At 36.7% G+C, this 18,334-nt stretch overlaps 1 protein-coding gene across 1 annotated transcript in view; it reads right to left on the reverse strand.

Moving 5' to 3' along the window:
- Positions 1–18,334, reverse strand: part of LRRK2 (leucine rich repeat kinase 2) — a 136,097-nt gene that overhangs the window by 83,981 nt on the left and 33,782 nt on the right. Inside the window, exons 14-19 of the mRNA XM_019452460.2 lie at positions 17,252–17,364; positions 11,111–11,255; positions 10,404–10,543; positions 5,850–5,978; positions 5,604–5,774; positions 256–514 (exon numbers count right to left, since the gene is read on the reverse strand). Coding sequence (XP_019308005.2) covers positions 256–514; positions 5,604–5,774; positions 5,850–5,978; positions 10,404–10,543; positions 11,111–11,255; positions 17,252–17,364 — 957 coding nt within the window. The remainder of the gene's footprint in view (positions 1–255; positions 515–5,603; positions 5,775–5,849; positions 5,979–10,403; positions 10,544–11,110; positions 11,256–17,251; positions 17,365–18,334) is intronic.

Raw genomic sequence — 18,334 nt, forward strand, 5'->3', positions numbered from 1 at the left:
GGGTGGCTCAGTCGGTTGAGCGTCCAACTTCGGCTCAGGTCATCTCACCGTCCATGAGTTCGAGTCCCGCATCGGGCTCCGTGCTGACAGCTCAGACACTGGAGCCTGTTTCAGATTCTGTGTCTCCCTCTCTCTCTGACCCTTCCCTGTTCATGCTCTCTCTTTCTGTCTCAAAAATAAATAAACATTAAAAAAAATTTTTTTTAAATACTAATAAAAACCAGACTTGGACAAAATCGTCCTGCTAATACTCACTTGTTTCTTTTCTTAAATTAGATGTCCTATCTGGAAACAAAGGACCAAGCCATGAAGGTTCGATTTTTCCTATACAAAATCCTCCAAGGCAAATGCTATTATTGGCCAGATCCAGGGCGAGTCTCCGTAAGAGTAAGCTGATGATCTGGCTGTCACCTTTTCCAATGCTTATTGTCAGAGCTTTCCGGACATCCTGTTCACGGGAACCACCATTCAGTAACAGTTCCACCAGTTTGGGACTGCTTGCTTTCTCACATACCTATTAAAGGAAAAAAGAAGGTGACCATATTAAAAGCCTGTATGTCTTCCTTTTGGTAGACATGTAAATTGAATTTGGTGTGATTTTTCTCTACACCTTCATTTAGATAGAAATAAAATAAAATAAGGCAAAACTCATCCTTGAAATAGACTAGGAAAATACAATAAAGTTAGCACCACAAATATCAGAGTAGCAGAAGCCAAATAATCTGCCACATGAGTCAGGTACTATGAAAAAGGCACCATCATATGGAGAAAAAGCTCTTAACACCTGAATTAAGAAAGCTGAGGCTTCACCAATGATACACATTGCTTACACCTTCTGGGATTCCGTCTGCTCCTTGTAAGACATCTGGGAAACTAGTACCACACACAGTAAAGGCTACTGCCCTGCCTTCATTCATGATATAGAATATCTAAACGAGAATATGAACATCATAAAACTTGTAAATGCCACATACAAAGGCTTCTGGCTTTCCAGCACAAGACCCTGAATTTCCACAAAGAAATTTCTTACCTGTTTTCTACCTTCCCCTGAATACTATTTTCAGAGCATGTGCTCAAGGTAGGTTCACATGCTGGGTGCTACAAAAACTACAGTGACCACAGTAAGCAGAGGGAAGGCTTAGCAACCTACAGCATACTGGCCTACACAGAAGCAGCTTCTAAAAGGTGAAGGAATGATGGTCTGCTAACAAGAAGATCAAAGTAATAAATAATAGAAATATTGTATGTCAGGAGCTGTGCTAAATTCTGTATACACTTGATTTCTAATCCTTATTAAAAACCCTTTGTCAGGGGCGCTGGGGGGCTCAGTCAGTTTAGCATCTGATTTCAGCTCAGGTCATGATCTCATGGTTCATGGGTTTGAGCCCCATTTTGGACTCTGTGCTCACAGCTCAGCCTGGATCCTGTTTCAGATTCTGTGTCTCCCTCTCTCTCTGCTCTGTCTCTCTCTCAAAATAAACATTAAAAAAAAAGTCTATGTCATAAAAATTATTATCCCCATTTTACAGATAAATATTTAGAAAAAGTATGTGATTTTTCCAAACCTATTAGAGGTAGTCAACAAGAGACTTGGATTTCAAGTCAAGCCTGTGCTCCTTTCACTGCCCACAATTAAGGATTAATTTTTTTTCTTTTCTTTTTTCTTTTCTCTTCTTTTTTTCTTTTCTCCTTTCTTTTCTTTCTTTTCAAGACAAGACCCTATCATTTAAGGTACCAGGTGAGGGGAAGGAGACTGGGGGAAATTCCTGAATTCTCTAGAATTAATGTATGTTCAAGAGATTTGAGGGGATCATTCTGTGGTTTCATGGCACCAACTCAATGCCCACCAGTCTCCAGGTTACCTACCTTCAACCCAATCTCCCCAGAGCCACTATCATACCTTTCTACTTTAGATATGAGCAGGTCACTGCCCGGAAATCTTCTAAACCCCTCTGCTCTAAGACATTCCCCCAAACACAACATGAAGTTTTCCTAAAACTTCATTACCTTCATTTATACTATTTCTACTGCCCTAAATATCTAATTCTACTCTGCATCCAGCAAAAAGATGTTCATTCCTTTTTTTTTTTTTTTTTTGAGAGAGAGAGAGAGAGAGAGAGAGAGAGAGTGTGAATGGGAGAGAAAGAATCTCAAGCAGGCTCCAGGCTCAGTGCAGAGCCCAATGCAGGGCTCAATCCCATGACCCAGGGATCATTACCTGAGCCAAAACCAAGACGTGGACGCTCAACTCACTGAGCCACTCAGGCACCCCAAAAGATGTTCATTCTTGAAGGAACAGCTTCATAATCTCTTGTACGGTAAGTCCTTGCTACTAAGCTCCCAAGCCACACACACTCTTCCTCCTCCAGACTCCTGTCCCATTTGCTTACACAAAGCACGTAGCACACTAAACCAAAAACGCCTATCAGTTTTAAAACTAGAATGAAAGGTTTGGATGCTATTGCAATTCAATTTGTACCTCCATAGCCTAGTACAATGCCTAGGAAATATATTTCATTTAACTAACAAATCACTAATATCCTATTTAAAAGCCCACAGGAAATTTAAAAGGAGTGGGAGGAAGGAAGACGGAGGGACAGAGGGACCAAAAAACTCAATCACAAATGCCCTCTCTGTGGCCTAGCAAATTTTTTATGTCTAAATTGGCACTTACTGCCTACCTCATATTAAAATGATTTACATTTTATCCTCTCTCCTTTCCCAATACACACTTAGAAAGAAACCATCCAGAAACAGGAAAACCCTTGTATATTCTTTACTACTTATCTAGCACTGTGCCCTCCACCTAGAAATTGCTCAATACGCTTTTAAAGAGTATTTTCCTTGAGGGCCCAAAAGATCCCAGCTGACTTTAGGTACATGGGGATGAAGCCAGAGATGTATAAGAAAGTGTATCAGACAAAAGACAAGTTGGTTGAGTGTCCAACTCTTGGTTTCAGCTCAGGTCATGATCTCGTGGTTCATGAGTTTAAGCCCCATGTCAGGCTCTGTGCTGACAGCTTGGAGCCTGCGTGGGATCCTCTGTCTCCCTGCTCATGCTCTGTCTCTCTCCCAAAATAAACAAACTTTTTAAAACTGTATAATTTACTATCTTTTGCAATCTTCTCTCTCATCTTCAAATATATCAATAATGCAGCCCATGATCAAAACCAAATATTTTAGACTAGCCTTTGAGAATCAGTGAGCAACTTTCCCTACTCCCCTCCCTATCACCACCACTACCAAGAATCTATGGTATAGACGAGATTAAAGCATGCATTTGGGAAGCCGACTTTCCACCACTTACCAGGAGAGTGTCCTTAGGCAAGTTACTTAACCTCTCTGTGCCTCAATTCCTTCCCTGTAAAATGGGAATAATACTAGAACCCACTTCTAAGGTTGTTGCAAGGGTTAAACTGTGTAAAGGACTCAAAGCAGTGCCCAGGTGGTAATGAATACCACAACAGTTCATTATTACTTTTATTCAGACTTCATCACAGTTGTTCTTCCCACCATGATCTGATGGTTTTCATCTTTGGATCTCTATCCATGTATTTTCATGCCCAGTATCAGTCTTCCATATTCTTCTATATGAATCATGTATATTACATCATTAAATTCTCCTCAGAAAGCCTAACAAGATTAACTCCATCTTTGCTCCGAATAGTCCTTAATTAAACAGCATTGGTACATAAATAGTGATTACCTCATTTTACACTAGTATCTAAAATAATGTATGTTCAATCTATCCACAAAATTTAATCAATATCTTTAGAGGCAAATAATCTCTGACAAGTATGATAAATTCTTTAAATTTAACACACCCATGGATGCAAAGATCTGATTTTGCTTAAAAATATATAAATAAGTGCTTAAATCCAAAAGAATGCAAGAAGAAGAATAAAATAAAAAGCTCCTATACAAAGATTTAGGTAAATTGAGAGAAGAGCAGGAAGCATTTCCTGTCAGAGATTTAAAATTATTACACTCGGGTGCTTTGGGTACGCTGTTTCCCTAAAAAAAATTTGAAGGGGAAATTTCTTTTCAGTTCCTTGGCATATTCCAGTAATATTAGTGCAAAGATGTGCAGATCACACAAAAGATACACAATAAAAATGTATTATTGAGGGAAATAATTTAATTACTTTTAATAATAGAGAAGCAATTATTTTTAAGGTGGCTTTCTTAAATGAAATTTGACTAAATGTAAGCAATTTGATTATTTATTTGGTCTTAATGTACACATTAATTGTGCATGAAAATAAGTTACAGGTTCAGTTTCTTTTTATGTAGAGTACTAATTAGTACTAACTTAATTTACAGTTGACAAATTGAATTGAATCCATAGGCAAGTGGGAAATTAAATAAAGTAAGGCTTTTAAAGTAAATTACTGGAAAATACAGTACTCTGTTGGTTATTTAATAATGTACATTAAATCACTGTATAATTGCTTTGTTAGAAATATTATTAATTTCTAGAAAATATACATGGTGCTACCCAAATGCTATTATAAACTGAAATTTATGCAATGACAACCCTGAAATAACATGTAATGCACTTTAATAAATACTTACTAAATTCACACTGTATGTAAAGCAATGAGTTAGTTATTCTAAATGGCATAAAGATGAACACTGTACATTTCCACTTTCATACAACTAACAAAATATAAAAGATATATTGTGTATATCACATATATTGTCATGGACTCAACAGAAGTAAATCTTTTATTTTGTATGGAGGTCAGGGGTGCAGGGAGGGCTTTATTGAGGAAAGGGCATTTGGGTCGGATTTTGAAGGTAAAGTAGAACATTTAGATAGAGGTGCTTGCCCAGTGCATGAGTGAAGGGAGGGAAGGAAGGCAAGACCACAGTGCTACACAACCAAGGGGGTGGTCAATGGCAGGGGATGCCAACGTGAACAGTGTCCCCAAGGGGGTGTAGTACACCGCCTGCATGGCCACATGCAGTACAACTGAGGAGAGAATTTGCTATCAGAGAAACTGAAAATAGAAAACGGTTGAAAGATTACCAAACCGAACCGTATGTTGTGTGGAGTGTGCCTGGAAAAGAATTTGGACAGAGATGCATTGTAGGAGACACATTTGGAAATTTATTAACAATATAACAAGGTAGGTAAACAAGTAAAATGAAGGATTATATTGGGGCACCTGGGTGGCTCAGTCGGTTAAGCGACCGACTTCGGCTCAGGTCATGATCTCGCGGCCCGTGAGTTTGAGCCCCGCATCGGGCTCTGGGCTGAAGGCTCAGAGCCTGGAGCCTGTTTCAGATTCTGTGTCTCCCTCTCTCTCTCTCTGACCCTCCCCCGTTCATGCTCTGTCTCTGTCTCAAAAATAAATAAACGTTAAAAAAAAAAATTAAAAAAAAAAAAACAAACAAAAAACGAAGGATTATACCGGATATGCCTAAAGGACCCTATTACCTCTGAAATTCTGTGAATCTAAATTCCTACTACAAATCACAAGCAATTGTGAAATAAACTGGTGAATTCTGCAGTAAAGAATAACAGGATGTAAGCAAGAGCTGTACAATGGTAGAGTCAAATAACAGAGAAAGACCAAAGTTAGGCCTTGAATATTTACCTGACAAATTAAAGAAGTTGCCTCCTTTGTTCGATTGGCGTCTGCTCCCAACAGAAGCAAGCATTCAACCATGATACTGTTATTCTGATCACATGCTTTCTCTAACATCACGCTTTTTAACCCATCGTCCATAGCTAATTTTGCAAAGCACTTGCAACAAAGGTTTAGAAACTAAAAAGAATGGAAACGAGGATTAGAGTGAGCTAAATCCATTAACAGTTAGCATACAGGTGAGAAACACTGTACCTGTTGATCCTTTTGTTCCATGATACTGGAAGACATCTGATGGAATATCACCGAATCAAAGGAATGATGCACCAGCAGGTTGGAAAAAGACACTGACAATTCCAGTATTGTTAAGATTGTCTGAAATCCCTGAAAGTGGGACCAAAATAATAACATAAGCAATTCTGGGCCAAAAGAATAAAAAATAAATAGTATAAAACAGATAATTTGTATGTGATAACTAGATAGTATTTATTGGGTTTGTACTTAAAAGCTATAAATCTTGGAACATTCCCATAAGCAAACCTTGCTCTCTCATTACTAAGAAATACAGCAGGCACACAGAGAATAAAATGCAAGCTAACAAGCCATTGTCTAGCAAGGCAGAAAAAATACTTAATGAATTAAAAATAAGCCATACTCACAGGATGAAAGCAAGATATTAATTAATATTAGAAGAGCTGAATAAGCAGAGCAACATACCCAAATCAGCCAGCAAAGTGTATTTCTTATTACAAGACTACAGATTAGGTTCTCTAGATAGCCTAGCATTTCGCTAACATTTTGGTGCCTTCTTGTGAAATTTCAGCTGCAAAAGATGAATATGAGCTCCTAGATTTCATTCATGTTGAATATAGTTGAGAAAAGCTCTAAAGGCAGTCTGAGGTTTACACCTCTGTAGCAAATTATTTATAAAGAACTAGTCAGTCACATCATTACTTTTCAGAACCACCTCGAGCATATTCCTAAGAGTTGTCTGGGCTCTCCACACATGAGAGAGTTTCAGGAAAGAATGAGCTTTGGAATTTACTATTATTTAGCTTGGGTAAACTCATCAAAGATCAATTTAACCTAAAAAAATTTTATTATCTTTCAATATAATATATTAATGAAATTGCCTAACAGTTACTATTTTGTGGTTTTAAGATGCTGAATTTCGACAAATACTAACATTTGATAAGAGAAGTAGTCTTAATTTTTGCAGGTCTGAGGGACATGTGGTCCACCCACCACTATACTAGAGGTCCCTGCAAATTCAAATGAATGCACCAGAAAAGCAAGTAATACAAATGTGCAGAAGGCACATAATTCAAAATAAAAACTTATAAACAATGAACTGACCAAATAAAATATGTTGACAAGCCAAATTTAGCCGACTGGTCAATAGTTGAAAACCTCTACTACAGAGATCCTAATGTTTACACCTTTATGTATTAATACTGAGTAAACTGAGAGCTCTATAGCTGTACAGATTTATCTCCTTTTTCTAGGATTACTTTTAATCACTTCTGGCTTGGCTTTAGTCATCCTTGCCTGAGGCACATTATAAAAATCAGATTTATATAGCACATTGTTGTTTTTAATCTAAGAATGCTGCATGTTCAGCACTTTATAATTAAAAACTTTACATACATTATCTCATTTACTAGTAATGTCTGCGACAAGGTTATAGCCTAGGTTTTTTTTTTTTTTTATTCCTGGTCAATTCTGTCATTTATGAAAACATTTGTTGAGTGTGGTTTATGAAAGCTGCAAATTCCATTACCAAAACAAAACAAATGAATGAACAAACAAAAAAACACAACCAAAGCAGAAACTCTTAAAGAGACTACTTGTTTTGCTAACATTAAAAAAAATTTTTTTTAACTCAAAGCAAAGTGGATATGGAAGGAACCTACCTCAACATAATAAAAGCTATATATGACAAACCCACAGCTAACATCATACTCAATGGTGAAAAGCTGAAAGCTTTTCCTCTAAGATCAGGACAAGGATGCTCACTTTCACCACTTTTGTTCAACATAGTATTAAAAATCCTAGTCACCACAATTAGACAAGAAAAAGAAATAAAAGGCATCCAAGTTAGAAAGGAAGAATTTAAGCTGTCATTACTTGCAGATCATTTGATATTATACATAGAAAACCCTAAAGACACCACCAGAAAACCATTAGAACTAATAAATGAATTCAGTAAAGTTGTAGGACACAAATTAAAATACACAAATTGATTATATGTCTAGACACTAATTATGAGTTATCAGAAAGAGTAATTAAGAAATGAATCCTATTTATATTTATATCAAAAAGAATAAGACACTTAAAAATAAATTTAACCAAAAAGATGAAAGACCTTTGCACTGAAAACTATAAAACGCTGATGAAAGAAATTGAGGACAACACAAATAAATGGAAAGATACCCCATACTCATAGAATGGAATAATCGATATTGTCAAAATATCCATACTGGCCTAAGCAATCTACAGCTTTAATGCATTCCCCATGAAAATACCAATGGCATTTTTCACAGAACTAGAACAAAGAACTCTAAAATTTGTATAGAACCACAGAAGACCTTGAATAGCCAAAGCAGTCTTGAGATAGAAAAATTAAGTTGAAGGTATCACACCCCCTGACTTCAAACTATACTACAAAGCTACAGTAATCAAAACAGTATGGTACTGGGATGAAAGCAGACACATAGATCATTAATATACAACAGAGAGCCCAGAAATAAACCCATGTATATATGATCAATTAATTAACCAATAACACACAATGGGGAAAAGACAGTCTCTTCAATAAATGGTGTTGGGAAAACTGGACCAGCTTACATGCAAAAGAATGAAACTGGATCACTATCTTACACCACATACGAAATGAATTCAAAATAGATTAAAGACTTCAATGCAAGACCTGAAACCATAAAACACAAGCAGTAAACTCTTTGACATCAGCTTTAGCAATACTTTTTTGGACCATACTCTTCAGGGAAGGGCAACAAAAGCTATAATAAACAAATGAGACTGCATCAAACCAAACAGCTTCTGCACAGCTAGGGAAGCCATCAACAAAATGAAAATATAATCTAATGAATGGGAGAAGATATGCGTAAATCATACATCCAATATGGGGTTAATGTCCAAAATATATAAAGAACTTATACAACTTAAAACCAAAAAGACAAACAACCCAATTAAAACATGAGCAGAGGACTTGAATAGACATCTTTCCAAAGAAGACAGACATGTGGTCAATGTCTGTTGATGCTGATCTGTTCAACATCACTAATTATCAGGGAAACACAAATGAAAACTATAATGAGATATCACCTCATACCTATCAGATTGGCTATTATCAACAAGACAAAAAATAAAATGTTGTTAAATATGCAGAGAAATGTGAACCCTTGTACACTGTTGACGAGAATGTAAATTAGGGTGACCACTATAGAGAACAGTAGGGAGGTTCCTCAAAATATTAAAGATACCCATATCATATGACCCAGCAATTCCACTCTTGGGTATTTACCCGAAGAAAATAAAAACATCAATTCAAAGAGATATATGCATCCCTATGTTCATTTCTGCATTAGTTATAATAGCCAATATGAGAACCTAAGTGTCCATCGATGGACAAATGTATCGATAAAGAAGATGGGGTACACACATATACACAAAATTGAACACTACTCAAACATAAAAGGAATGAAATCTTGCCATTTACAACAACATAGATGGACCTAGAGGGTATTATGCTAAGTGGAACAAGTCAAACAGAAAAAGACAAATACCATATGATTTCACTTATACGTGGAATCTAAAAACCAAAACAAATGAACAAAAAATGCAAAACAGAAACAGACTCATAGATAAAAGGGAAAAACTTTTATCATAGTGGGGAGAGGTTGGGGGCAGGTGAAATAGGTCAAGGGGATTATGAGGTACACACTTCCAGTAATAAAATAAATAAGTCATGGGGATATAACATATAGCATGGTGAATATAGTCAATAATTTTATAGTAACTTTATATGATGATAAATGGTAGCTAGATTTAAATTGGAGATCATTTTGTAATATATAAAAATACCAAATCACTATGCAAAATTAATAGGATAATGTATGTCAGGGCGCCTGGGTGGCTCAGTCAGTTGAGCACCTGACTTCGGCTCAGGTCATGATCTCTCCCTTTCAAAAATAAATAAACATTAACAAAAAAATAGGATATTGTATGTCAATTATATTTCAATAAAAATAAATATGTGATAGGAAAAAAATCTGAGCCAATTTCTTTCTTAATCTCCCCTAAGTCAACATCTTTCATTCTTAATAAGGAACACTTATTATATGTCACATGTGACATGTTGTTTGATGAAAAATACTTAAAATATTTTACTGCAAGAAAAAAAAAATATCAAGGAGAAAAACTACTAGAGGTAAGCATCCCATAATAAAACATTGAGAATGACAAACCTTGAAAAATTATAACTTCTATTTACCTAAAATCTAAACAAGTAAAGCTCAGCTGACTGGACTTTCTCTAGCACATTCTCTGCCCTTTCATGAAAAAGACAAATGGCAAATAAATATGCTGATTTTAGAGATTTAATAATGAATCACAGGATCTCTGCAATTCAATCCAATTCTCTTCACCTATAATTAAAATACTACAAAATGATAAATAGGTTTCAATTAACTAGACTATCTCCATTAATGCAAAGTGGGAATTGTACCAGCTGCTCTGAAAGAGAAATCTTCACAAGATCCCAAATTCCTTTCAAGATAATACACATACTTTAATCTGTACTTCAGCCATATCCTTAAATCGTTGTAAACTGGAAACCAGAATTTTTGCCAGCAGATGCCCAGTTCCTATGCATAAATTCTTCTTTGTAATCAAGCATCCTATAAGACCTAAACCCAGACATTGAATTTCTAGAAAAATAAAAGAAAAAAAATAATAAAATTAGTGGTTTTAAATCTCAAAACTAAAGAAAAAATTTGAAGACACCCAGCCAATAGCTAAAGGCTTATACAAAATCTATCCTAAATCCTGGGGTGCCTGGCTCAGTCAGTTAAGCATCCAACTCTTGATTTTGGCTCAGGTCATGATCTCACCCACAAGATCGAACCCTGCATAAGGCTCTGCACTGACTCTGCACTGACAGCAGGGAGCCTGCTTGGGATGCTCTCTGCCCCTCACCTGCTCGCCCCTCCCTGCCGTTCCAAAATAAATAAATAAACATTAAAAAAAATCTATCCTAAGAGTGCCTGGGTGGCTCAGTCAGTTAAGCATCCAACTTTGGCTCAGGTCATGACCTTGTGGTCCATGGGTTCGAGCCCTGCGTCGGGCTCTGTGCTGACAACTTGAAGCCTGGAGCCTGCTTTGGATTCTGTGTCTCCCTCTCTCTCTGTCTGTCTCTCTGTCTCTCTCTCTCAAAAATAAATAAATAAAGCCATTAAAAAAATCTATCCTAAATCCTGACTTCAAATGGTACCAACCTTGGTCATCTGGATACATCTGAAGTGTGTGAAGTACCGAATCAATAGCACCTTCCAGGGATAATACTTGTAATGCATCAGGAAAATGTGCTAAGGAAGAAATTACTTTCAATCCACATTTCTGAATCCCAGGATTTCCAATGAACTGAAATCAAAAGGACAATTGATATTTGCTATTTAAAATGAATTATTAATACTTACTTCAGTTAAAGCCAGATACAGACTGACAAAATACAAACTAGTCCAAATAAAGATTATTACCTTTGATTTTGCCTTACATTACTAATTACTTTTTAATTATGATTAAGGATAAGAGCTACCATTTTAATACTGAGTACCTCCTCTGTGCCACACAGCATGCTAAGTACTTTACATGCATTTTCTTTTCACACGAACCTAAAGTCCATACTAATATCACTCCCAATAGCAGATGAGTTTACTGGGGGTTAGAGGGGTTGCATATTCCTAAAGTCACACAGATTGTACATTGCTGAGATGAGACCAAATCAGGGATCTTGGAGCCCTTCGCCTGTATACTGTGTATTTAGCCAGTAAAATGCAATACTGACACTCACCTACAGAAAATACTAATCGAGAATCTACTCTTTAAGTGTTTTATATGTCATGTCTCATTTTTACCCCTCAACAGCCTCATGTGATAGATTCACCAAATTTCAAAGATATGGGAACATGAAGAGCTCAAATCACAAAGCTAGTATGTGTCAGGTCTAGGACTTTAATATAAATGTGTCTCCCTTAAAAACTCAGGAGCCAAAAACAAAAACAAAAACAAAAACAAAAAAGAAGAAGAGGAAGAAGAAAAAGAAAAGAAAGCACAGGAGGTTAATCACTACCTCTTCCAACTTTTTAATCTCAACTCTTCCAGATGATTTGACATCATTTACAGGTATCCTAATACAGGCCACTTCTTTTTCCAAACTATCCTACTTATTAACTAAGAAGAAACAGTCAATACACTTTCCAACCATGGACAATCACAGTTACACCTTCTCTCTTAAAAGCCCGTGACATATAGCTAACTCTTATATGGGATGGGCCATCTCTGCTTTTCCATAATGTTTTCCATGATATGAATGCCCACCTAATAGCTTTCCTTTCAAAAATTACAATGCTATCCTTCACAGCACTTTTGTTTACACAGACACTGGTTTCATGGTATCTCTACTCCAAATGTGTGATTGGCACTACTGTGGGTATACACCACGGAGCTGAGAGTTTCAAGTCAGATCTCAAGCTCTGTTACAGCTTTTTCAACCAAAACCATCTACCCTCCAATCTTTCTCATTTCCATACTGTCAACGAACAGACTTTCATTCCTTTCCAATCTAGTCCTCCAATGCTTCTCAATTGTCCTTATTCAGCATCTTTTTTCTTTATAGGGTATGAGGAGAAGCATCATTTTGTCATCCTGTGCCTTTCTCTTCCACCCTAATTGCTCAGCTTGGACATCAGTTCACCTATCATTTCAACAACACACTCATATCCTTGCCCCGCTTCATACTCTTTCCTGTCATTGTTTCCATCTTACCAACTCTCTGGGTAGCAATTTGGAGCCAGTTAAATTTAGGTTTAAATTCTGCCTCTTTTCACTTAATAGTTCCATTAAAAATTAATGAAATAACATTTACTCAGAAGTGGTATTTACTCAGAAGGTATTATTCAAGAAATGAAAAGAAATTCAAAGTAGTTCAAAGTGAAGCTGGAGGGATGGCTCATGTGTCTCTGCCTCCTCACCTTAAACTGATCCTAAAAATCGAGGGTTGTTATGAGGATGAAATGAGATGACTCACTGTCTGTGCAACAAACCCTGAGTGATGGCCACGGTTCAGGCCTTGGGATAACCACCCTCCTCATAGATGAAAAACTTCTAACAGGAGACAGAATGTCCCTTAATTGGTCTTCCATTCCATCAAGCTACCATTTCTCCTCCATTTCTAAACTTATTAATAGAAACATCTACACCCACTATCTCCACATTCTCCCTACCCCTTAATTTCATATAATCAGACTTCTGTCCTTACCACTCTGAATTAAAACCATTCAGAGAAAAAAGTCCTTTAACAACCAAACTGCTACTTTTTCCTCCCTTGATTTCCATGACATGGTACACCCCTAATTATTCTCAAACTTTAAAACCATTCATTTGCCCATCTCCTTTACAATCTCTTCTTTCAATGTCAAACTTTGTCCAAAGTTCTTTTCTTAAAACCCTTCTATTTATGGATGGGACTTTGTACACTAACATGGTTCATGTCACCGTAACAACAATAGCGACAACCACAACAATAATGCCAAAATCTATGCAGCACTCACTATGTGCCAGAGATCCTTTTAAGCACTTCTTATATATTAACCCATGTAATCCTCATAATAACCCTATAATGTAGAAACACCATGATTAGCCCTATGTCATTGATGAAAAAAACTGAGACTCGGAATCCTTTAAGCAGATAACTCAGAGCACAAGTTTCAAGTCTCTTAAGCTCTAAGCCCACATTACTCTATGCTTGACGCTAGTATCTTAAACTCGGATGTTCAAAGCTAAAAGTTTATTAACTTATCAGGAAAACAGAAAAAGGAAAATGTTAGATTGTAGACTGAACTTTCTGTGTGATGAATAGTACCACCATTCCTACTTCCTAGGCAGGGCCAGCCTCCTGCGTACGCACCTGCGCAGCCATAGTTCTCTGTGCTTCCAAGGGCCCCACACTCGGTATAATGCTCTGCTACCACCGTCTTGAAAGTCTTAGTTTTTAAGCAAGGAGTCCTGCATTTTCATTTTGTTCTGGGCCCCACAAATCAGGTAGCCAGTCCTAACCTCAAAATGCATCATAGGCTTATTTTTTTATGCTAAAAATTAAATCAAAAAGATATTTATAAAGCATACATATTTGTTCTTAATACCATCCCTCTAACAAGTTTCTACTCAACTATTGGTTCTGCTACCTTAAACTCCTCTAATCTTGAACTATTTATTTCAGGTACAGTTGGATGATGACTAACGACTCCCTTACATCAGGAAACCTGTGATTGGTCCAGGCAAAGAGAATGACAGCTTCACATTATTACATACGATGGAGTGCAGATAAACTGTTGGATAATTTAAAATAGTGGTATTTGACTTCTGACCGATTCGTAAATTTGAAAATATTTATACAGGGGCACCTGGGTGGCTCAGTCAGTTAGGCTTCCAACTCTTGATTTCAGCGCAGGTCATGATCTCACAGTTCGTGAGACCAAGCCCCACACTGTCAGCCCAGAGCCTGCTTGGGATTCTCTCTTTCTCTCCCTCTCTCTCTCTGCCTCTCCCCCCCCCCCACCAAATAAACTTATAAAAGTATGTTACATGTATATATTTACATTTACAAGCCTACACTAGTCTTTTCTTTCAGTTATCAAATATTCTGTCTTGAAAATAGTGGTATAATGTATTGCTGTTCAAATGGAAATTAAAATCAGTTTACTAGTTTATACTTAGCAATGTTATCCGAATGAAATTTTGGGAAATGCCAGTGGAAGGACACATACAGATGTTAAACAGAAACATCTTATTGCCTATGCCCCACAATTTTCCAAGTTTTTCAGAAAATACATAAATAATTAAAATGGTTTCCTCAATGAGCTAGCTAGCCAGCTCAAGTCACCTGGTTCAAAAATAGTCTCTTTCCTAGCTGCCAGCTACGTCAACTGCAATTCAAGAAAACTTCCCAGAAAAAATAAAAATATGGAATGTATAGCTAAAAAGAAGACACCGTAGTCCAGGACTAAAATTAAGATACAACGTAATAAAATATCTGGATTTCAAGAAAAAGAATCCTTTGGTATCCAGGTGAAAATATCACTCATTTTAAAGTGAGAAAAAAAAATCAAGCTGGTTTTAGACTTTTCCCCTAAAACATTCAGCACTAAAAGACAGTGAAATGCCTACAAGTTTTTAAAGAAAATGAACCCCAATATTTTACACCCAACCAAACTGTTTTTTCAAGAGTTCAAATATAAAGCATTTGAACAACAGATCTGAACTTCAGTCTGAATGTTACTGGAGTTTTATATATATCCAAACATAAATTCACTTTAATAAATACTTTCCAGGGCTCCTGGGTGGCTTAGTCGGTTAAGTGTCCAACTTCAGCTCAGGTCATGATCTCCTGGTTCATGGGTTCCAGCCCCACACTGGGCTCTCTGCTGTCAGTGCAAAGCCTACTTCGGATCCTCTGCCCCCCTCTCCCTCCCTCTGCCCCTCCCCTGCTCTTGCTCTCTCTCTTTCTCAAAAATAAAAAAATAAAAACATTAAAACATTAAAAAAATAAAAACAAATAAATAAATAAATACTTTCAATAGTCTTTGCATTGTAACCTTAGTTGAATCTCAAATTCTATCTAATTGGGAATTCTGCTTTCCAAGAATAGACTTACTTTTAAAGGTGATTCGTTTCAGGTGTCTGTGAACGAATTTGTCTGGAACAAATACTTATGTTCCTCTTTTAGAGTATTTTTTTTTCCTCAAAAGTGGTGAGGAATTAGGGGAATAACTTTTAGGAATTAAAAACAGGGGAGGTTTTTAAAACTAAAACACTGTCACTTCTATTTCCCCCTGACCTTAACTCCCTGCCTCCAAATGACAGTCGCTGTTTAGTGAGATGCCTTGTCATTGCTCAGCTGTTGAAATGGCGGAACACATAGGGGAGGCAGTGGTAGGCTTCTCAACCACTGCTTCTGGAAGTAGCAAGCAAAAGAAAGGAAGACCTGGGAGCTGAGTGCTTTTCTTGGCATCACGGTATTTACTGACAGGGTGGGGTCTCCTGATCGCTGACTCCTTCTACTATATCACACTTATAGTCAATAACTTTAGAAAAGATGGGCTACCCAGAATCACAGTTACCTGTAAAGTCGTTCTGGTTGGTACCTCTTGCTTCTCACCAACATATACCATGAATAAAATTAACCACCCCCTCCTCTACATGCCTATTGTCCATGAAGCCAGTATAGTTCGTAAGTCCCAATGCAGAACATGTGGTTTATGCATGGCTGTTGTTATTCCCCTCACCCAACTGTAAGATCCAAGACAGAAGGGCACAAATCATGTTCATTTTTGTCTTCCCAGTGCCTAACACAGTTCCTTCCACATACTTGTTTTCATCAAATATTTCTGGAATTGAATTCAAGCCATTATATTGCTATACTCAAAAATCATACTAAGGTTTCAGTACAAATGACTCAAATATATCATAGACAATTACATTATAAAGTTCAGTTTAAATTGAATTGTTAAAGGAGATCCCTCTACAGGCTATTCTGATTTATGACATTTTTCAAAGTATACTAAATCACAAGGAATCATTTCCATTAATCACCTTGACTGCTCTCTTCCTCTCATGAAAACATTAACTCTAATCATTCTTTACATCTTTACTCTTGTATCTTTTATAAAGACCAATTCATCTTACATTAAGCCTCCAAACCATCTTAATTCCATCAATTCCTTTTGCATTTCACAATGTAAATTTAATTCCCTGCTTTTTTCATACTTAGTATGATTGTTGATTATAGTAATTATATTATTGCAAATGTAGATAGATATGTAAATATATGTAATACATGTAAATGTATATAGATATGTAAATATCTAAAAATGGGCAGAAACAATGCACACCGAACCATTTCAGAGGTTATCTCTGAGGAGAGCAATCAAAGTGAGCCCAGGCAATCGAAGAAGCTTTTAATGTTGTGCCCTGTGTCTTCATGGACTGAACCTTTCAGACCAGAAAAGACCCAAAAGGAAGACAACAGCAGCCACAGTTCCTGACATCACTCATGAGGCTTAGCTTAACATCTAGCTCTTTAGTTCTCTCTCTGATTGAGTAGACTGGAGTGGATTTATGTTACCAGCAATCTAAGGAACCTGTCCACATGTGTGGTCAACAGTACACTCCCCTCAGCTGGAATGGTACATCTCTTCACACCTTGCATCCCTGTTGGCATCTTACATCTCCACCCACATAACTTCCTACTATCATAGTAAACAGAAGATGGAAAACTGAAACTGAAACAGCCCTTCTATTTCTCCAAATCCCATAGTCCAGGTAATGGTATAAAGGCAGAAAACTTATATTGTACATACCCTGTTCAACGCTGCTAGGACCAGTTTGTGAATATCATTCCTGAAACACTGTTTTTTAACCATATGTAGCTTATGTTGATATTCTGTATCTTCCTTGGACTCTTCTGGCATGCCTAAATAAGTAAACAAATAAATAATAAGTTTCTCATAAAGATTTAGGCTGAGCAGATTGTCACTTCCTAGAAGTGATCATAATTAACCTAACAATACATACACATGTTGTACTATTTTCTAATGCATAGTTCCTTATCAAAGAAATAACCCTTATCTTTACAGAAATTATAAAAAGTTTATCACTGAATGTAAAATAGATGCAACGTGTGTGGGTGTTTACTGAATTTAAAGTAGCAAGAGCTACTACCTGGAGAGGTTTTCTAGAGCAAACAATACTTTTTTTGTATGAATACTCTGTATTCATACAAGATTTTTATGCAACAATGGACAGCTTGAGAAAAGCTCAGTTATTTGGGCTACAACATAAAAAGGTCAGATATGAAATGCAGACATAAAAGAACAGCTGGAACAACAGTGAAAAGAAAAAAGATTTCAGTTTCAGCGTTATGGTGGTAAAGAGCATGTACTTTTGTTAAAAGTCCTCTAAGGCTGTGTAATAGTATTAAGTTACTCACAGGAAACATATTCCTTATTAAGCTACATGGTAATTAAACTATCCTAAAACTGTTAAAAAATAAGAAGTAAAAAAATAGTGGTTACATAATTGATAATGCATACTACAATTATTATGAATGGATGATGTCTCCAAAACCTATGCCTACAGAAATAATTATTAATAAGCAGTTCTTTATATAATCTTTCACTTTAATAATCTGTATTAACAAGGGGCACCTGGGTGGCTCAGTCAGTTAAGCGTCTGACTTCGGCCCAGGTCATGATCTCGTGTTTCTTGAGTTCCAGCTCCACACCAGGCTCTGTGCTGATAGCCTGGAGCCTGGAGCCTGCTTTCGATTCTGTGTCTCCCTCTCTCTCTACCCCTCCCCTGTGCTCGCTCTCTCTCTCTCTTAAAAATAAACATTAAAAAAGATTTTTTAAATAATTTTTATTAACACAAACTATTAACTGGCT

The sequence above is a fragment of the Panthera pardus genome, unplaced genomic scaffold (genome assembly GCF_024362965.1).
Source record: "Panthera pardus isolate Hobbes unplaced genomic scaffold, ASM2436296v1 HiC_scaffold_6, whole genome shotgun sequence".
Lineage (NCBI taxonomy): Eukaryota > Metazoa > Chordata > Mammalia > Carnivora > Felidae > Panthera > Panthera pardus.